Source organism: Gordionus sp. m RMFG-2023, chromosome 1 (genome assembly GCF_954871325.1).
Source record: "Gordionus sp. m RMFG-2023 chromosome 1, tfGorSpeb1-WG-v2, whole genome shotgun sequence".
Taxonomy (NCBI): domain Eukaryota; kingdom Metazoa; phylum Nematomorpha; class Gordioida; order Chordodea; family Parachordodidae; genus Gordionus; species Gordionus sp. m RMFG-2023.
The window spans coordinates 66739731-66762606 of record NC_088775.1 but is presented as its reverse complement, the minus strand read 5'-3'; the positions used below and the strand labels follow the sequence as shown (position 1 = coordinate 66762606).

The 22876-nt window shown below is 28.1% G+C and overlaps 2 protein-coding genes across 5 annotated transcripts in view; one reads left to right on the top strand and one right to left on the bottom strand.

Moving 5' to 3' along the window:
- Positions 1-1496: 1496 nt before the first annotated feature.
- Positions 1497-3010, top strand: LOC135928848 (distal membrane-arm assembly complex protein 2-like). Its single transcript, XM_065465315.1, has 3 exons — positions 1497-1612; positions 1661-1789; positions 2233-3010. Exons 1-3 carry the CDS (start codon positions 1497-1499, stop codon positions 3008-3010), a joined length of 1023 nt encoding a protein of 340 aa, XP_065321387.1.
- Positions 3011-7014: 4004 nt separating this feature from the next.
- The window catches only part of LOC135922894 (uncharacterized), a 54807-nt gene continuing 38945 nt past the window's right edge, over positions 7015-22876 (bottom strand). For 2 of the 4 annotated variants that reach the window (XM_065457405.1, XM_065457404.1), the window contains exons 3-13: positions 20838-20942; positions 20447-20568; positions 19974-20071; positions 18775-18898; positions 18102-18189; positions 17821-17976; positions 15977-16158; positions 11072-11146; positions 10618-10847; positions 10115-10261; positions 7016-10045 (exon numbers count right to left, since the gene is read on the bottom strand). In XM_065457405.1, coding sequence (XP_065313477.1) covers positions 7320-10045; positions 10115-10261; positions 10618-10847; positions 11072-11146; positions 15977-16158; positions 17821-17976; positions 18102-18189; positions 18775-18898; positions 19974-20071; positions 20447-20568; positions 20838-20942 — 4053 coding nt within the window. In that variant the 3' untranslated portion in view covers positions 7016-7319. Of the gene's footprint in view, positions 10046-10114; positions 10262-10617; positions 10848-11071; positions 11147-15976; positions 16159-17820; positions 17977-18101; positions 18190-18774; positions 18899-19020; positions 19224-19973; positions 20072-20446; positions 20569-20837; positions 20943-22876 lie in introns of those variants that run through there. The other 2 variants (XM_065457406.1, XM_065457407.1) reach the window with 2 other exon arrangements.

The following is a 22876-nucleotide window of genomic DNA, read 5'->3' as shown; positions in this document are numbered from 1 at the left end:
TACTCTTCTTTTGAAAATTAAACTAATATAATAGTAATATTAAAAAATAAATGCCTAATTATTATATATAAATAACAAAACCAAGATTAACTCTTCATCAAATATTTTATTAATTATACTGTATCTAATAATTCATTTTTTTTATAAAGAATCTGTATCTAGATTCTATTTCTGAAGGACCTGCTCAATTCAGGAATGCAATAAATTAAATTTAAACAAGTTGACATTAAGATTATCAAATAAAAAAAAATTTAAAAGAAAGGATGATATTTAGGAAGATGATATTATCTTCTTACAGAGACGGCATTTGGTGCTGATCATATTATAAGAGTTGCTATAATCTATTTCACATAAAGTAAAATACTTGCGTAATTTCAAAAATGGTAAAAGATTCTCATTCTCACTTATAACTGCTGTTACATCAATAGTAGAAGCAATAGAATCTTCTAAATCCATTTACATTTACTTATTAAAATAAATATTAATATATTATTATAAATTTATATTAAATAACTTGTAAGAGCTCTAAATCTCGTAAAATTTGGGAAATGAATAAATATATCTATAAAATAAATATGGAATGGAAGTTGATAAAATATGAAGATAGATATTTTTTTAAAAAATAATATTTTAATTTAATTTTCAAAATTTTTATTTTATTTATTGCTTTTTAAGTAAAAAATTAATTTTTAAAAAGATCGGGATCGAATTTTAAACAAAATGATCTCGATCTCGATCCTCAATTTAAGTCAGAATCATAAATCTCGTAAAATTGACAAATTTGCGATCGAATCCAGGATCGTCGATCTTTTGATTCGATCTTTTAACTCTGCAATATGATATATTATATATTTTTTACTATAAATAGTTTTTGAGATATAAGCATTTTAAAAATTTTACAGATTCCAAAGTGTCTCTTTTTTTCACTTTTGAATCCCTATATCTCGGGAACCAGGTGTTATCAGCGAGCTAAAATAAACATCTTTCTCATTTATATACCTATCTAAATAATTCCAGAAATTTTTAATAATTTTAAAAGGTGCCGGCCTAAAATGTGCTTTTTTGATCGATTTGACATGGAATGGCAGTATATTATCTTGATACATTTGTAGGAATGTATCTCTATCGAAATCAATGGGTTTGATAGACTCAGTTCCATCACAAATGGCTTATATTTTATAAAATACTGGACCAAGATTAATAAAATTTTTTGGATATATATATATATATTCTAAGATAAATTTAATGTGGTTGCTGATAATTTGATATGATTATGTATATATATTATTTTTTATATTTGAACCTTTCTAAAAGTAGGTTTATAAGTTATAGTAATATTTTTTATATTTGCCTATTCAAAATGAGTACATATCTTTTTTATATTTTACTCAGTAGGTATAAATCATAAGGGGATATATATATATATCATTTTTTATATTTGCCTACTCTAAACGTGTGATTTTTTTAAAATAGTTGCACACTGTTTGTACCTATCCATGGCCGCTTTTATGCTTTTATTGAATTTGAAAAATATTTATAAATATACTTCATATACACATTCGTGTAAGTATTCTACTATATTTCATTATGATCCTGATCCATCAGAAAAATGGTATGATAATATATCATTGTTATATTTCTAATCTAAATTTATTAATAGGATGCCAAAAAGAAGAAAAAATGCTCAGGATATTGCCCTTTGGCTTACCAGAATCAAGTCCACAACTTTCAAAGATACTGATAAGTTCATTGATAATCGTATAACCAAAGCTTTATCGAGTATGCAAGAGTAAATTTGATAGCAATATATTAATTATAATTGAGAAAGTGTTATTTTAAAGAAATCAATAATTTTATATATAATGTTGCTATCGAGAATCATTTAAAATATCTCATTTTAATTATTCTTAAATTTATAATAAACCCCATTTAATTTTCTAGCTAGTAAATTACTAATTTAATTTATTTTTAAAACTATTTGGTTAATGAAATTTAAGATTCTACTTTTAACATCTTAATATAATTTGTCAACAATTTTTAAAATAAGGATAGATGGAGGAATAGGCTAAAGAAAAAATTTAGGGCTGCATCCAAAAAATTAATTCAAAAACATAAAATAAACCTTTATTTAATAGAGAAATAAAAATATGGCCATAAAATATTTGTGAAATTTTTAAAAATTTTTCACTAGGTTTCCATATAAAACCTTTAAATTATATTTTTATATCCTAGTTTTAATGAACCCCTTTTCAAGAAGTATGGAGCTGATCTTGCGGCTTCAATATTTGCTTTAAAAATAGGAGGAGCTGTTCAATTTTGGGATCAAAATTATTGGTACATTGCAAGATACCAAAATGCTAAAATGCCAACCAATAAAGAGACTGAAGATGAAGACAATTCTAACAATCAAGAATTTTTAGAAGAAATGAAATTTAGTGATGATAACATTTTATTGCACACACTTTTATCTAGGTATTCAAAGTGTTCACGTAATTATGATAATAGATTTTATCAAAATATTGAAGTATCTGGTTGCATTGATTCTGATCAAATAAAAACTCCCAAGATATGTTTAAAATCTGATTATACTTCAAAAGAAAGAGAAATTTTACCATCTAACAAAACTCATAAACTTGATGTTATAAAAAAATCATCCACTGATTTTACCATTAAAAAACTTGATTTTTCGAATTCACGTATCATGTACAGAGGTTTAGAGAATTTACAAGGACTTGATTATCTACTTGAAATGAGCTTTTCTGGGTGTGCATATATTGATGACACTTGTATTTCTAGACTTCCTATTTTGGTAAACACCAATTTTTTTCAGAGTTTGGATATAAGCAATTGTTCTAAGATAACAGATAAAGGGCTTGCTACATTACACAACCTTTCCCCTGGGATTCAACGAATATTATTAAAAAATTTAATTAGCATACCAAACTCAGATAAAGATTTGATCCCTGTATTATTGAAAAAATGTATGCCAGAATGCCAATTTATCTTTTAAATAACAAGATATTATATAATTTTAATATGTGTTTCCAAATTTACTCATATTCCCTTTATCATAGTACATTTAATTTTGAAATAAATTTTTTATTTAAATTATAGTTTTCATATTTAGTAGGGCCCAACATTTGACCTATTTTTTCAAGTCAGACTTGATCTAAGAAATTTTTTTATCTGGCTGATCCAGGGTTGGCAAGTGGGTTAATTGACCAAAGGAGTATTTGACCTGATGAAATATTCTAAAATATTATTGGTGAATAAATATATTTATTTAAAGCATGTTTATCGATCTAATTGTTCCAATTTATTTAAAAATATAGTTATTTATCAAGGCATCGATTTCATTATTATTTTATATTCAAATGTAAGATTTTTATATTAAAATATATGAATTTCATTTTAAAATATAAAAATAAAAGAATTTTTTTCTTTATTAATTTGATTGGATCTCAATATAAATATAATAATGATAAAGCATAGTTTGAGAAAATTACTAATTGCCAATTAATATTACATTATGTACAATTATCCAACCAAGATGGGTATCGTCTAAAATGTAAGGAGCAAATAAAAATATGCAAGAAAGCTCTGAAAATAGCTGTTGAAAAAGTTGGATATTTGTCCGAAAGAAATTACTGATAATATATTAAATGAAGAAATATTTTGTGAAAAATTTAACATTTTAAACTAATCTTTAAGATTTTTAGCTATATTATTGTTTTAAATGCAAGGTGATACTTTGGCCCAATTAAAAGACGAGATGCTTAATTTGGAAAACAGATAATTCAATCATGCCATGATTTTTTAATTTCTCCACCAGAAAAAAAAATTAAAGATAAGTTTGAAAGAAATAAACAATCCAAATATATTCCCACACTCTGATTAATTATTTCCCCAGTATAAGGGAAGCATTTTACTAATAGTGAGTTTGATGATGTGATATAATACAAGAATTAGGCATTTTACAAGGTGATGATAATCAAAATTTAAATTTCAGAAGTATAAGCGGTGGTATATAATAGCCAAAATATATGGAAAGCCGTAACTTATAAAAAATAATCAGATTTCTGATTCAAATTGTTGGAATGGACTTTGCCCACCTTGAACATTAAGGGAAGAATCTAATGTCTTACTAATAGTAATTATACTTCTTTTTCAGAAATAAATTGGTCGGTTTGGGGAATATTTATACGAAGAAATCAATTGAAGATCTCGACAATAGGAAAATGGGTGAGAGTATATCATAACCTAAGATTTATTTAAAATATTTAAAAAAATATAATTTAATATTACATAGATTTATTTTTTACGTATATATTAAATAAAGTTAGTTGTCCTAATAATAATTTATTTGAATTTGACCAGTCAAATGCACAACCCTGGACTGATCCAATCCTAGAATTTTTTCATAGATCCTAATCCGATCTGAATTCTTTTATTATTGGGCTTTTACAAAAGCACGTTATTTTCTACAAAATCGGAAAAGTTATAAGCACTGAAGGATATACAATTTTGTTTTTCTTGAAAATAATATTTATTATTGCCAGCATGACTAAATTGTTTTTATTATTAAATAATTTATTTAATAAATCTATGTTTGTAAATCTAGTGTATAACAAATGGTGCGACTAATTTTTTTAACCCTTGAACATATTTTTCTCTGATCCGATATTTTCCGATATTGGTTCAAACCCGATTCGATACCGATCCGATATTTATATTGATTTATAACCCCCCCCCCCCCTCCCCATGAACCAAATGTAATTAATAAATATATTTTTTTTGCAAAAAATCGAATTACGTATTTAATTTAATTTTTTATTTCTACAATAATTAAAAAAAGTTTACGGATATTGGTAGTATTATGAATTTTTCATTATTCCTTCCCGTGATATTAGAATTCCACAGACAACGCATTTTGCAATTGCCTTTTGTAAAATATTTCCATAATTCAGATAACATATTTAAAAAAATTCTTTTATAAGTATAAATAATAAAATTGGCGTTATTATTTAAAAAGATTTAAAATAAATAAAACTTTGGGTGTTCCTTTCTATTTTTATAAAAAAACTCTTAAAATACTATAAATCTATTTAAAAAAATAAGGGGTGTTGTGCATTTGCATTGTTTAAGAAAAATATTATTTATAAAATATTATTAATGTAAAATAAATATACTTACGGGTATCGGCCAGATCCGATACTTTTGGAAACCTCTAAATATCGGTACCTATCCGATATTTAATATCGGCACAGCCCTATCTTGAATTATTTAAACATAAATTAGGTAGATATTCTCAGTTTAATATTTTATGAATTTTCCTATATTAACTTAAAATTAAAATTAGTGTGTGCAATTTCTTAGGTTTTTATTAGGGCGTTGAATCATTAAGTATAACGGTTCGCTTCCATTCAGCTTTGTTTTTAAATTTTGAAATGGGTTAGTTCTCTTTCAGTTATTTTTAAACAACTTATCAGTTTTATAAGATCTCGATTCTTAAGATTATTTTTAATACAAAAAAATTCACTACGATTTATTTTTAATAATGTAAAAGTCAGAAAGCTTCCCGATGGCATATTCCCGGAAGCGAAATTTAAAATTTTCATTAAAAATCCCGGGAATATTTCTTAATTAATCCTAATATTTGATATCATTAGAAAATTTAAAATATATCGAATACTTAGAAAAGGATTATTCATATACCATATCACAATAATTTGATCTTCCTCAGTGCATTTTTATATCAGCTGATTTTGATATTCATATAAAGATTGTCATTATATTTTAAACTGAACTATATCGCAAAATTACATATTTGTTATCAGAATATTCATTTCGCGCCAAACATATTTGATTCTCGTTTCAATCATTTTGAACTAACCAATGATGAGATATCATCTGGCATTCCTGCAGTCAATGTCATATTTGCAGAATTCAATCTTGATATTGTAGTTGTTTTAGGCAAATTAAGACAATTTTGATCAAAGAGTGGTTTTTGAGAAAATATGGGAAAGTGAAAAGCATTTCAACCTGTGATATGGTGGAAAGGCCATCTACACCAACCTATAAGTTTGATTGCTATATAACTTTTATCAATTCTTCGGACTAATGCTGCTTCAAAGAGAATGGTTTTGGAATAACCCATTCCAAAAAGGATAACAGACTGCAATAAACGCGTGGAATAATTTCCATAAAAGCGATTTATATTTACACCATAAAATTATTGATGCTACATATAATCATCCAGTTATTAGTATATAAAATCAACCAAAAAAACTAGATTCTTAACCTGATTCTCCTCGATTTTTTTTAAAATTTGTATGATGGTTTGGTAGCATATACTCTAATAAAAATGCAGAGTTTTACTTTTAAAATCGGCTTACTTTTTGATATATGCCCATATTTAAAAATGCCAAAATTTTAAAATACACTTCATTAATTCTAAATATCTCAAAAAATAATTAAGCCAAAACCATAATTTAAATTTTATTAAATTGTTTTATAACAGTCCTTTAATATGACATAAAATTTTATATAGTGAAAATCATCTTATTATAAAAACTAGAAATGGGCATAAAAAGAAAATTGATATTCCTAAATTTCTACAAAATTTTAGACTGGGACGTGGGAAAGAGTTATTGGGGCCTAAAAAATTTTTTTTACTATACAAATAAGCCGAATTTTATTTAACCGACTAGTACTCAAAATTTTAATTGTATCAATGATTTAAATTATTTAAAAAATCCTGACCAGCTATAAAAATGGATACACCTGCTGCATCTATCGTTTAAAAATTTGACATGTAAAAAGAGTCCTTTATTTATCCTGCTTAGATATTTTTAAAAATTTGAAATCATACGTTTAATCGTGATTGTAAGAATTGAAAAAATTATTATACACTGATTGAAAGTCGAATATATGTAAAATGGACATGATTTTACTATTTGACTATATTTGAAGAACTATCAAAATTTATTTTAAGCCAAAATTTAAAAAGAGATGCATGTAAAAGTTAGATCAAGGCAAATAGTATATTTTATAAGATTTACTCAATATAAAAATATGAGATCAGTATATCTCAATATATAAAATATCTATATATATATATATATATCATTAATTTTAACATAATATAATATTTGGATTGCATCTTAAAATATTTTAAGTTATTTAAGTTTGATGAAATTGTAGGCCGAAGTAAACTGTCGTGTATAATTCATTTGTCATATTATCTGGAACTGGAAATATGAAAATGATATATTAAAATCTATTGATTAGCATCTTTTATGAGAAGTTACAATGCTAATTTAAACAATAGTTATATCAGAGTAACCGTCCCCCTCTGTGACAGAAGTATTATCTTTTAATGATGAGTAATTATTAGGGCCCGGAGAAACTTTTGAATTTCTTTTTAGTTCCCTCGATATGGAAGCAGCGGCCTGGGGAGGCGGAGTAGAAGAGGAAGATGATGAGGATGATAAGGAAGGGGGAAGAGTAGGTGAGTGCCGCCTCAAGTCGTTTATTGCACCATAGCGAGGTTCACGTAATATCCCACGATGGGATTGGGATCCACTTCGACTCTGTCGTCTTTTCCGAACTACCTTCTTCTTTTTCTTTTTTTTACCGTCATTATTTATATCTTCACTTTTAACAACACTGCAATTTAATTCTCTTCCTTCAAAGTAATTATTGTCAATGTGGCAGTCATCTATATATACAAATCGAGGTGCAGGGTTTGAAACTGAACGCCTAAGAATCTGACGTTGATTATGTGCACCGCAAGTGGCACCAGCTGCCACGTTGGTTTCTGATCGCGCCAAAGCCGCAAGTATTGCCGCTTCTTGACTTTGTTCTTCCTCATCGCTGTCTTTGTCTTCCTCATATGTAAAGTGACGAGTAAATAAAGTTTTAGGTGGAGGGGGGAGGGTAGGGTCATTAATGCTTCCGCCAGTATGGTCAAGGCTAGAGAAACTAGTTTTCGCTGGAAGCCGATTAAGGCGTACGAGGTCAAAAGCGAAGTGAGGAAGTAGGTTAATTTCGGTTTCTGTCCCGTGTCTCCGCCTCATATGTTGTAGTGGTAAAGGAATAGTCATTTTAGAGGAATGCAATTCTGAAAGAGATAGGCTGGCTCCTACTTTACGATTGTTAATTGTCACTATGTTGGTATTTGGAGTAAATTTGGTTTTCAAAATAGGAGATGGTGTATTATTTGACCTCAAGTGAGAATTTTTAACAGGAGACACGAGCGACATTCTATAAGGTAGATTTGGTATGCTGGAAGACTTATTTTTCCTGCCATCACCATCTACTTTGTTAGCATAAAAACCTTTAAGCGACATATCATTATCGTTTTGGTATTCGTTATATCTAGCGTAAATAATGTCCTTGGAATATAGTGGATGTTGCCAAATATCACCATTTGATATTTGACTAGAACACTCTTTAGTTATATAATTATAATCTCCGAAATTTTCTTGCGCCATTATATCATAACAACCAAATGACTCTGAACTACTTTGTCGACTACAGTTTTGTCTAGTTGGATAATTGTTAAAAAATTTATGAGCTTGAATCATAGATTTAGAACGATCCATTTTTGTTTTATTATCAAATGCACCAAGTTTTAAAAGATCGTTTATGGTATTAATCGAGTGATGAGGTTGTTTGAAACGATGTCTTACATGTAAAACATAAGGAATATCATCTTGAAGTAGCTTGCGTTGTTGTTCCTGTATCATTACATTGTTCAAGCCTCTCATCATCCCAGAGGGTTTACTAATTGAGTGAAAAGATGAGGATGTTTTTTGTATTTGAGTAGGATAAACGGGTGGGCTTAAGGGAGATGAAATTGATAATTCTGAGGACTTTGATAAATTAGAATCAGATGAGGAAGATGTAAAAGAAAATGGTATTCCATTATCCTTGCTTGACATAAATTTTATATATGTCTTCCTATCTTTATTTTTATCATCCATAAGCTGGCTCTTTTTTTCACTTTTTTTCTTTTCCATTTTTCTGATCCTTGTCGGTGACGGGTAGATTAATATAGGAGTTTTTGTATCTACTTTTAAGCCTTCTGACAACAAGGTGGAGAAAGGAAAACCATTAATATCACCGAAATCATAAGATACATTATTATATTCGTATCTTCTATCTCGTTCATATCGTCTGTTACTATGATCTTTTTCAACTATCTTGGTAACCATTACATTCGGAGTTTTAATTTCAACTTTTTCGTCTTTAGCGATATAAGAATTGAATGATTTATATGGTTGCGTATAAGGATATGGCTGATCGATTGTGTTAAACCTAGATAATTGCTTGACTGTATGATCGGGCAAATATCTTTTTTTATAATCTTCTGGGGCGGATTCTTCTTTGCTCTCATTTGAGTCTCTTAAATAATAATAAGGAGCTTGATGAGATTGGCTTTTAGTTTTTCCATCTTTAAATGTTATTAAACGTTCTACAGTGGAATGTGGTTGTGGTAATCTTCTATTAGCAGGGTGATTATAAACTTCTAAAAATGTAGTCGGATCATATTTTATACTAGGAGCAGGATGCGAATGTATTCTAGAGCTTGAGCCAGAGGATGAATAAGTAAATTGTGGATGTGAATACTGTTTGTAATCTTCGATATTTTTCAAATGTGGCATAAATTGATTAAGCAATTCTGCTTGAGTCACACGTTGATTAATTGGTCTAGATGCTTGCTCTTCGTATAATTTATGGGATTTTGACATACTTTTTCTTGTGTAAGATAAGTCTTCAGCCATTTCAGGATATTTGAGCATTTCTATTTCATAATCATATGGTTCATCATCTTCTAATTTAGCAATTTTTTCCATATTGGGCCCATATAGATTTGAATATTGATTATGTGATAAATTTTCATAAATTGTTGTAGAAACTTGTGATGGCAAAAAAACTAGCTCTCCGTGTTGATTAGTGGTTAAAGACCGTGATTTAGGTCTATATACATGATAATTCTCATCCATTTTAAAACCATTTGCTACATATTGTAAACTCGTAGCTAATGTGTATTGTTTAAAAATAAAATATATAAATTTTATAAAACTAGGTTATGATATATAACTTTCACCTTTATTCGAATCCTTCATCATAAATTTATTTTGTAATGACGCAACTGTTAAATCTTGGCTAAGAACTTGAGATGTCACCAAGCGTGATGATTGAGATGAATTGTTGAAGTTTAATGTATTAGTTAAAGGGGTAGGGGATATATCATCTACGAATAAAGGTATTTAATAAATTCACCTTTAGATATTAAAAATATTGATATTCTTTAGTATAAATAAAAGATTTTCTTAATCTAAAAGAGATAAGTTTTAATTGACAAGGAAATTTGCTAAGAAATAGTTTTCATTTAAGTTTGCATCTTCAATTGACATTTATCTCTTAGTGTAAGTTTCTCTATTACAACATTTTGTGAAATTAAAAAATATTAACTCCTTTCTCCTATTAAATGAAAATGTTTAAATTTGTTTTTAAAAAAATTTATCAATTGATAATTTTCTATTCTTACAATTTAAAAAAAAATCATTTTTTATTGAAAAAAAAATATAAAACAAACTATAAAAATACCTGCAGAGGTATCCAGCATTCGGCTGCCACTAGTGGATGATGTTTTACTAAGCTGAGCTTCAACCGAACCAAATGGTGCTGTATCAGAAAGCAATGCTGGTATATTATATTTTTTATCACTCTCGAGCTGCGAGGAAACGGAAATTTGAGGCCGGGCTTGTGATATAATGGTATGAGCCATTATACTTGGGCTTATGACACTTTTTATTGAAAGGTGTGAGCTTAAAGATCTTTTACCATATGAAAATGATAATTAACATAATCTCTATTTATTACTTTAAGACTGGCTATTTAGTAATAAGTCGAACCAGAGCCGGCCTAAGCTCTATTAATATTAAATCAGTTATTACAATAAAAATATAGGGCTAAATTTTTTGTAGCTTATAATTGAGAATTATTTAATTTTTTTAATAAAAAAATGCTATTTTTCCTATGCTATTAAAATTAGGAATACCTTGTGAATGGTTGTCTATTAATTACGCTTTCTCTAACAAATGCAATAACTTCTTTTTGAGTCCTTCCGCTATATCTATTTGTAATGTTTTACAAAATTATAATAAAATAAGTTGTCTAAAATAATATTTAAAAATATGAGATGTTATAATTAGTTTAAAACCCGATCAAAACACCAACATATTTTGGCTCTAAAATATTTGACATACCACATCCAATAAAATGTTTCATGCGATCCACTCATAAAATGAACATGTTTAACAAATATTTGTTAAAAAAAATGTTTATCATCTAGCAAAAACAACACAAGCATATATAGCACCTAAAATTATCACATAAAATAATCACATAAAATAAGGTTAATTTGATTATTATGTCACTGTATTCGAAAGATCATTGCCATCGATTGATGGCTTTGAGAGTAACAAAAGATTTTAAAGAATAATATGATAATTTGTACACCTATGACTCTTCTAGGGTTTTAACAAATATGCACATTAGATATAAAATAATTGCCATCGATTGATGGCTTTAAGAGTAACAAAAGATTTTAAAGAATAATATGATAATTTGTTCACCTATGACTCTTCTAGGGGTTTAAATAACGAATATACACATTTAGATATAAAATACGAATGGATCGATAAAAAATGAATAACCTATAAAAATAACATAAATTGTTTTTTTATCGATTAAATGAACAAAGTTATTAGGAGAAACTTGAAAAGGTATGATACTGGTGGGGTTGTTGATCAAAATGGGCTCCCAACAATTAATATGAAGAGCTTACATTTAATCCAAAATAAGTCCTGCTTGATTATAAAATTTGCAAGAAAAGGCGAGAAAAATAAGATTATTCAAAAAAATTATAAATACATAAAGATTTAAATTAATTTTTTTTCCTTAATATAATAGGGCCAAAACTAGACCCAACCTAAGGCTCCACCCTTCCCTGGGTAAAGTTTATTTTGAACTAAGTAAGACCTATATAAATAATATCTCCTATGCTAATTTTTAAGTTTTAGGATATTTCCCCGACCCCAGTCTCCCGTATCATTATTATAAAGATTAAGAATATTTTTTAGACCCAAATTATTATTTTTCTATAAATAACTTCTGAAAATTAAAATATATTTAGTAGAATTCGCCTTTAGAAGGATATTTTTAAAATAGAAACCTATTTAACGTTACTTTATTTCCCTGTTTTTTACAATTTCCTTCTTATCCCTTAAATGATTTCACTGTATTTCTTGAATATCTTGTTTTAGGTGGTATTTTACATAAAGTATAGGAATATGTATATTTCTTTTTTAACGATGGAGGGGGGGGGGGTACAAGCATATAAAAATATATACAATGGAATAGTTTATTATTTTTATGATTGAAACTTTCGTTAACCCATTATGAACGGGTAATATATTAATTTAAGGGTCAATTTCATCACTCTTCATCTCCATTATATTTAAAAATTATATAAACTTTCATGAGTATCTAAAAAATGACCGTAGCATTGATGAAACATTAGGATAATATATGATCAAAATTAGAATATTTTAAAATTTGATGTTTTAATTAAATTTAAGAATATTTAGTATAGATGGATAAAATTAAATTTATTAATTTAAGAATTTTTTTATTTTTAAAAATTACCTTTAAATAAATTGATATATCTCCAAAACTAATTGATAAGCTTGTAATTTTATAAATATATATATATGTCGTATTGGGATGAATCATGAGGGATTCGGAATCCCAACGTTTGGATTCGAGATCTTGAATCCCCATGTTTTATTCGGAATCTTTTTTTTAAAAATATTTAAAACCCAGGGGATTCGGAATATATATTTTTTTAAACAATTAAATAATATTTTTTTTCTTCCTTTTTTGCCGCCTGGCTGGCACCAAAAAATTTTATTTTTTAGTGATATTTTGTTATAATAAATAAATTATCAAAAAGGAAAAGAGAATGTTTAAAAAAGTAAATAGTATAAAATTAAGGCATATAATGAATGAAGAAAGTAAAAAAGACATTTTTTTGTAAATTTATATAAAATCATAAATATTTTCACATGAATATATATTTTTAAAAATATCCGAATTGAAAAAAATTTATTTATTGCAACAATTATTCAATGCAATATGACATTTCGTTGAACATTTGATGTTCTTAAACACTCGCACATTTTATTCATGCAACCCATTTTGCAATTGCATAACGATGTTTTCCCAAATGTTGTGACATTCGGTGAAGCTCCTAAATATCTTTAGCAGTTTAGATAAAAAATTAATATATTTTATTTACATAAATTAATTTGAGTATATGTGGTTACTATAAAAATAGCTTAAATTACCTATGATTGATATATCTTTGTTGGGAACTTCAAAATCATTTAATTTTATAGTTTTATATAGACTAGAGACAATAAATGGTGCTAAGATTTTTCCAGCACACGTTTATACCCATATTTTGTTCGATTTTTGATACTTTCCCTTCTAAATTTTTAGGAATAACTCAGAGACCTGCAGAGGTACCATTTGCACGGCCCGGCCCGGATTTTTTTAAAAAAAATATTTATTTTTAATGGTGATTCAAATATTTGGGTTTAAAATATATGGTCCAGCTTGGGTATTATTAATAAAAAATTAAAATACGACATGACCCGTGTATACCCGGACCAGGCTTAGGACCGGACCTGCAGGTCTCTGAAATAACTCATTCAATAAATTTAATTTTAATATAAATCAGTAATTGTATTGGGCGAGATTTTTCTCATAGAAATTCTAAATTATTACATTTTGAAATGAAAATTTATTTTTAACATGAATTAAGAATCTTATTGGGCGGGATTTTTTTTCATGGAATATCTAAATTATTACATTTTGAAAATTTATATTAATACAATTATTTTATTTTTAATATTAGTTTAAATTTTTTTTCTCAAATTTTTTTACCCATAACAGTTACAGAATATAAGTTATATAAAACCATATTAAAACACCCAAATACAAATCTATTCAAAATATAAGCAAGGAAATGTAGATAATATTTTTAACGATTCCGTTTTTTTATTGTTTATTAATGAGCAAAATTATGTGAAAGCTATATGCATTGCTACTAAAATAGCAAAGGTTTCAATCATAGATTCACGCTTTCGAATTGTCCATAATATTACTAATAGTCCTTGTTCAAAAAATGTTGGCCATAAAATTACATGGAAAAATAGTTGTGCTACCAATTATATTGGGTAAATATTTCTAATATTTTAAAAAGCGCCCCTTCTTTTATTTTATATTTAAATGATCGTGGGCGTCAAAAAATAATTTATTCTCAAATAATTGGACAAAATAACTTTACCTTAGGTTATCACTTGTTATTACCTATCCCTAGGACAAATAGAAAATTGTCTTAGAAATTTAGAAAGGAAGTATTAAAAATTGAACAAAATAAAATATGAGTAGGGTGTGCTGGAAGAATTTCAGCACCATTTATTGCCTCTAGAAACTATAAAATTAAATGATTTTGAAATTCCCAACAAAGATATATCAATCATAGGTAATTTAAGTTATTTTTATAGTAACCACATATACTCAAATTAATTCATTACATAAAATATATTAATTTTTTATCTAAACTGCTAAAAATATTTATGAGCTTCCCCTAATGTCACAACATTTGGGAAAAAATCGTTATGCAATTGCAAAATGGGTTGCATGAATAAAAGGTGCGAGTGTTTCAAGAAAAACCTTAAATTTCAACAAAATGTCATATAGCATTGAAGAATTGTTGCAATAAATAATTTTTTTTTAATTCTGATTTTTTTTAAAATATATATTCATGTGAAAATATTTAATATTTCATATAAATTTACAAAAACAAAAATGTTTAACCTTTTTTTTCATTCACTATATACCTTAATTTTATACTATTTACTTTTTTTAAATTTTCTTTTTAAATCCCTTATTTTGGCCTTTTAATTATATGGTGCCAGCCAGACGGCAAAAAGGGGAAGAAAAAGTAATCATTTAATTTTTTTTCATGGGGATTCGGAATATTTTTAAATAAAATATTTAAAAAAAAGATTCCGAATAAAACGTGGGGATTCAAGATCTCAAATCCCCACGTTGGGATTCCGAATCCCACATGATTCCATATCCCAATACGACATATATATATCCTTTCTTTACATTATGACCAAATTTGGAAAATATAAATTGTTTCAGATATGATAAAGGTAAGTTGTATTGCTTACATGCAACGTTCGTCCTAATTAAATTAAAATGGTTGGATACCTTTTTATGAATAAGAGAATTTTTATTTTATGACCAAAAATTTTGCTAATCTACAATTATAAACCTCAATTATATGATGAACCTTTTTTTAAACTCCAATTTAAAGCCAGACTAAAAATTCTAAAGAATGTTTTTCGATGATTAGAATTTCTCTAAAATTAGGAAGCTATTAATAATTTATATTTTATTAAACTTTATAAGAATGCGTTTAATTTACAATGGCCAATTTAAAATCCTGGGGGGGGGGGGGGGTTGGTAAAATGGAAAATTAACTAAATATGTCGGATCGTGCTTATGGATTGCATGGCTCTAACCCCATTTCCTATTTTTTTGATTAATACTCTTACTAAAAGCACCGAAAAGAACAATTCTATATTACGGAGATATCATTTTTTAAATTGAAACTTCATCTCTTACAACTATAAAACATTTTTGGCATGATAAAATCCTAATACAGTATAATAACCCCCTTATAACGTTCCTCTCGGCAGAAGAAATAAAATACTGAGAAATCTTGTAAATTATATGATTTCTGGAACGCGAAATAAAAACGCGAAGAGCCGGAAAATATCATAACCAGGAACATCATACTGTATATGACGCGCGTAATTATAACCTGAAAGAGGATCCTTTACTAAATAATTTAGTTCGCTTATGTCTAATAGTCAACTTTTCATTTGATACAGGAAAATTATTAGCAACCCTGAAAAACGTGTGATATTCGATGCATTTCTTCCAAAAGTTTTTGCTTTGATTTCGTGTATTAAAATAAAATTCGACGGTGTCTTTGTAGTATCCCTTATTTCAATATTTTTTTAATAAATAGGTCATTTAAGATAATGTTTTTTATAAAAGTGAACACTTTTAAAAGTATACCACAATATATTCCAAAATAACCTCGAAAATTATTTACAGTATAACTCCGCATATAAAGTTTCTCAGGGAAAAAGAATACATATTAAAGACGGTAAACGATAAACATTGTAAATTATATAAGACATTTTAGAACTCAAAATAGAATGCTTATAGTGGCAAGATATTCATCATATCAATCGAAGAAGACAAAGAAAAAGAAAATAACAAAAATAATAGCGAGAAAATAATGATAATAAAGATAACAAGAATGGCATGGTGAGTTTATTGACTGAAAGGAAGAAAATTTATAATTTATAGAAAAAAATCATTTTAATTATTAATTAAAATTAGCCATTCCTATTAATTTGGATGTATTATACATTTTCATTTTTTTAGACTATTAAAATCCAATTGTCTTTTCATCATTACCTTTGACATGCCTTTTGTTATTTACCCACCTTTCACGTTTTAGAATTTCAAATAAATTCAACGACGCTGGCCTGTGAATCAGACCGTTTAGCTCAGATTTCAGGGACCATTGGCCTGTCTCAGTGCGGTTGATGTTAGCAGCAGGGATGGGATTATAATTAATCTGATAGTAAGAGTATGCAACAACGTTTGCAAAATCCGCTCTCAGATTTTTTTTCATTATCCCTCGCCTTTGGAACTTCCGAATTCAGATGCGTTATTGGGCGTATAGCTACTTCAATCCTCGAGCACAGTTCCGGGAAACTTACGAACCTGCACACCAGAATCGCGGGGTTGAGTTTGATATATCAGCCAGACTTTATCCATTCTTGATACTACAATAATAGTTTTTATCGACCTATTCGAGTATCCTCACCAAATGCATAATCTTGAACAAACGCGTCCACCATTATGGGTTTGATTCTCTGGCTAAAAGAATTTGTAAAAATATTATCCCTTCCATCATTATTGACTTCTTTTGGCGAAGAGTCTTTGTAAAAGAATTAGAGAGTGACAAATTTATTGGCTTACTTTTGCATTATTAAAATTAAATCTTAGAATATTGGCCAAAATCTTTAAAGTTAAGGGTAGGAATATTAATAATTATCGTTAAATTAATGGAAGGATGTAATTTTTAATTTTAGCAAGGTTTTAAATTAGAAATATTTTCTGGCAGATAGAGTTTTGGTTCCCGAACGAGTCAATGATGAAGTTACTCCGATAAAATCATCAAATGTGGGACCTTTATGGAATCGGATCCTATCAATGACACGCTATAAGTGTTGTACCTGCGCATGGTTAGAAACTGTAACCAGGGTAGAGAAGCCATATTATTAAAAACCTATAAAACCAACGATAGTCAGCATGTTTTATGGGCACAAAGGTAAAAACATTGTTGTACATGAGAAAAATTTGACACCATATCTTAAATTCGACGGTTATAAGCGGGTTACACTGTAAAATATGTTATACTTAAGTTTGAAACCTTTTACCATAACAGACTATTATTTTTTACTTTTCCCTTTTTATTTTTAGAGCAGCATGTTAAAAAAATAGAATTTTTTTTAAAAACAATATTTCATTTATATATAGAAGTATTTTGTAATGTAAAGCGAATTTAGCAACAAAGATTTATACATATTCTTCCGGGTGAAGCTTAATCAAAAACTTTTTTCGTTTAAAGCTCAATTTTCGAATCTTGACCCAGGAAAAGGTATTTATGCGTATATTGTTTTGATATACTAAAATACCAGTATGTGCGACGGCTAGATTTAAACCTACACCCTCGTGATCCTAAAAATATATTCGTAAAAAAGAAAGAGTAGTTCAAATATTAAGATTATAAAATAATATATAGAATAATAAGAAATTCGCCATCGATATTATGATTTAAAAGTAATTTTATGATTTATCCATACCTGGGCAGGGTGCAACCTAATTCCATACATTTCAACTCTTCGAGCGATATCCAAAAAATTTAGATCTGCTTCCGCAGGAGTCTGACCACTGATTTTATTATAATTTGAGTTTTAATATATTACTATTAATTATACATATCAACTAAATAAAGTTAAAAGATGCATTTTATAAGCAAATTAGATGGATCAATAAATATGTGTTTTTTGTAAATATTCCCTTTATTAATAATATCAGAGATTTGCAGGCTCTTATAAAACCGCTTATAATAAAACTAAAAACACGGTTCCTTTTGAAACGGTTTACAAAATACACAGCAAAAATTATCTAGAATGACCGGCATAAAATTTTTCTACTGTTACAATTGCAAATATCAGAGGCCTGCAGAGGTACCATTTGCACGACCCGGCTTGGTCCAGGTTTAATATTTTCATGCCCGGCCTGACGCGAATATTTTAAAATTTTTTGACCTGGCCAGGATTTTTCTAAAATATATTTACATTTATTTTTAATTTTTATAGCTAATGGCGATTTGAAATATACGGCCTGGCCAGGATATTTAAAATAAATTTTTTTTAGGCACGAGTATATTTAAAAATATTTAAATACGGCCCTTTGAACGAACTCGCTGCAAATATAAAACTTAAATAATATAATTTAATATCAGTATTTAACGCGTGTTTTTTGTGATTTTCCATAATCATTTTTTCAAGTTGAGGCGTTTGCTGCGGAAAAAACTTGATACCGGACAGGTAAGTGTGATCAGGATAATCTTCGAAAGAATAATCCCCACAATCAGCTTTTTAATTTTTAGAAAAGATATTTTTTTAAATGGAATTTATAAAATAAATGTTCACAACTATAATATTATCAATTTTCATTCATGAAATTTTAAAGATATTGATATTTATATAAGATTACATATATTTAGTATGAGATCCAGTGGTGGCGTAACACAAATTCTCGCAAACCCCATTGTGCGGAAGGAGAGGGGTGTGATTAGAATCCCCCCTCCACCCATTCTATATATTATTAATAGATCCAATTCTTTAGTGTTGTTTACATCCATTATAACATGTTTTCCATTTTTAATATTGCCTACCATTTTTCAGAATTATTAAATTCAATTTCATCGTTAACCTTATTCTATTCTCTTCCTTTGACAAAGAAAAAAAGGGCTCGAGCTCGACAGATCAAAAAATTGATGAACTTTGTCAAAATAAATTGCAGTTAAGCAAAAATAAATATTAATATTATTTTTAATCAGGTTGATGAAGCGTTCGATAAAATATGTCAACACTTAATTTTTCTAACTTTAATTTATTTTACAATAAAGCAAATTTTCTAAATATATATAATAAAAATCCCATTATTTTAATATTTAATAAAGAAATATAGGACATACGTTTCTAACAACCGGAAAGACCGCAACAGCAGAAAGCCATTTTTAAAAGCTAGATCTAATCAAATATCATATTTATAATTCAGATTAAGTTATTTAGTTATGATAAAACATTGAGAAACCCATCACTTAAACTTTAATAAAGAATATGATATTCCATGAATTTGCGTCAACTTCGAAATAGAGATAAAAAGAAAATATATTTATATACTTAAATTAAAATATTTATAAATGCTTTTTATGCTTAACTTTATATAATTTTGAATTTTATGCAGTAAAGTTATAATTTTACTAAATTGCTTTTATGTGATTAATATAATGTAAATTAAAATGATAATTTAAATGAGATTATGAAGGCCCAAGAAATTTATAACGATGGAGGAGAGTTGTTACGCCGCTGATGAGATCCCATTAATTTATAATCTACAAAAGGAAAATAAAACATTTTTTGGTTAACCAGTTTATCATTTACCTTGAACTATATATGAAGCTAGAAGGGCAGAAGTGCTATCTGAACATGGCATGGTACCATCTGATAAATCTCTCTTTAATTGTAGGCAATACAAATATCTAAGGGATTTACATTTATGCACAAATATTTATAAAGTTATTTAAGGGTTTTCAGAATCAAATTTTTATTTATTAATAAACTAGTTAAAAATTTAAACAGTAGACGGGCAGCGGGTCGAACAAAATTTTAAATATCTATCTTTTTTATTTTACAAAAGTTTGTATATTTTATAAGTTTGAGCAAAAAAAAATTAACTAAAATAAATAGAAAAAAAATAACCAATCAAATTATTTAAACAAATGGGGATATGATATTTTTAAACAAAAACTTAAACATTTAAAAACAATGGGCGAGCAGGCCTATGCTAAAACCCTGCAGAAGTTTAGTTCCAAGTTTTAGTATCCATAATATTTATTTATTTGGAAATGGAATACCGTGTATATTCTTCCTCTAATTGAGTTGGATCTGGAGCGTAAAATTTGACACAAAATTTAAAGATGACATCATGTGACATGTCTACTTGATTTATTATTAATTTTTCATTATCTACCCAGCACTAAATTATACAAATTAAAATTTATAAACCAAAATATAAATCATTTTTTTAGAATGAAGGATGTCTACAACTGTCCCTCATTAATAGATAACGATTTTTTTTAACAAAGATGATGTTATTCTTTCCTGTAATTCTTTTTGTCTCCTACCCAATCTCTCTTGTTTTTGTTAGAATCTCAAAAGTTTTATAACTATGAGAAAAAGAAACCATAACATTAAAAAAACGTGTTATGAATTTTAATGTATATTATAATATATCGATTATAAAACTTTATTGCTTTCCTGATCTGCATATTCCAGTCCAAAATAATCCGTTTCTAACAAGTTCAAACTTTGAGTGACTTCGTCTAAAAGATTTTTACCAACGGATTTATGCTTATAAAAAGAATATTAATATGATAATTTTAAAATGGGTATATATATATATATATGATAGTAATACTAATACAATACATATTTTATTATAAAATTAGGGTGCAGCGGTCTATAACAAGTCTATTTCATAGGCTTGCCTATAGAAACTTGCTGATTTCTGCGCTTCTGTCCTAGCCTATAGACCTTGCTGCTAGGGTATGTTCGTTTTTTATAGCATGAAAAGTGTTTATTATAATTTAATCATCTGGATATTAAATAGACACTTATAAAAAATCATTTTTATCATTGAGAAATCTGATGGTTCGATTTTTTTTTAAAATAAGAAAATGGGAATGGCTTTAAAAATATTTAGACATAATTTTATATAATGTATAAGAAAAAGAATTTAACAAAAAATTAATCTAAAATGCAGAGTTATAATTAAAAAATGTAATTATGATGATGTCCACGCTAAGATGAACAATAATTCAAAAGTGAATGGTAAATTAAAATCAAAATTTATAAAAGTGAAATATTAACTCAATAAGTTATATATAATTGTTAAAAAATCGATTTTATAGTCTAAATATTTGTTATGCTTGAATTTTGAATATAGCATAAGTAAATGATTTAAATTATTTTAGACAATAAAAATAGAAAGTAGGGGAGATCGAAATATGCAATGAATTTTATAGGGGTCATAAAACTTAGAGGTAGTGACTAAAATGATCGAATAATACCTTTAACGATGGTCTAAGATCCTTCTATATCATATAAGTGATGAAAAAATACACTTTAAAATTTGTTTAATATTGAAATTTTGGTCAGAACAAGCCAAGGTGGATTGAACTAGGGGTGTTTTTCGATGGGGGGGGGGGAGGAGTGCTAGCCCCTGCCAATTATTTTTTGATATTATGCTACCTTTCCTTATTTTGAAGAGGGACTGAGCTCCCTCGCCAAAGAATTTTCGAAAGTGTTAAATTTGAATATTTACTATTTATAAAATGCGATTTGATATATTTTTATATTATATCTTCTTCTTTATCATGCTAATCCCAAAAAATTGGGTCTTCAAAACGCGTCCTATCCTTCCATAGAGCTCGGTATTGGGCCATATCAACGACAATTTACTTATCCAAAACATCCTTGCGGATTTGAGAAATCCAAGTTAGTCGTTATCTGCCTCTAGTTCATTGGATCGTAACTACAAGATCGAGAACTTGCTGATTCATGTTAGTTGAGACAGTCCTTATCAAATGTCCATACCATCTTAGTCTATTTTCATTTATTTCCAACCAGGGAGCTACGTCCATCTTTCTTAAGCTATTAGTCACACGATCCAGCTTGGTATAACCTAGGCTCCATCTGATCATATGCATTTCGGTTATCTTTATCTCTTTTTCTCAGCAGCTCACAATGCCCAAGTTTTACACCCATACAACACGACAGGTCTGACGATAGTTCGGTAAGCCTTACCTTTAAGCCACAATGGCATCTTGTCGCAAAGCACCCCTGATATGCTTCTCTTCATCCAACCCTTCTGTATCTTAGCGTTGACTTCGTCAAGACAACCTTCTTGATGTATTGTGCACCCAATATAGCTAAACCTTTAAACTTTCTTGTATGGAGCAACTTGCACAACCGGCATTCAATATTGCCAGATACACTGTCTTAGGCGAACTGATGCGGAGGCCATATCTTGCCAAATTAACTGCCTAAACACCGGCCCGCTGAGCTGACATTTCTACAGTTTCCTGGCATAATACGATGTCATCTGCATACACCACTGACCATGTAGCTGGCCTCTGCAAATCATCGGTTATAGTATTAAGGATAAGTATGAAGAGAAAGTGACTTAACGCTGACCCTTGGTGTAGCCCGATTTCTATGGGAAACGGCCTTGAGTCGCCAACCGCCGTTCTAACTATTGAAACTGAATCCTCGTACATAATACA

Excerpts from the sequence above, each read along its gene's own strand:
- LOC135928848 (XM_065465315.1), top strand. The coding sequence starts at position 1,497 with ATGGCCGCTTTTATGCTTTTATTGAATTTGAAAAATATTTATAAATAT. Across the intron at positions 1,613-1,660 it reads CCTGATCCATCAGAAAAATG|GATGCCAAAAAGAAGAAAAA; the intron begins GTATGATAATAT and ends ATTTATTAATAG. Across the intron at positions 1,790-2,232 it reads GCTTTATCGAGTATGCAAGA|TTTTAATGAACCCCTTTTCA; the intron begins GTAAATTTGATA and ends TTTATATCCTAG.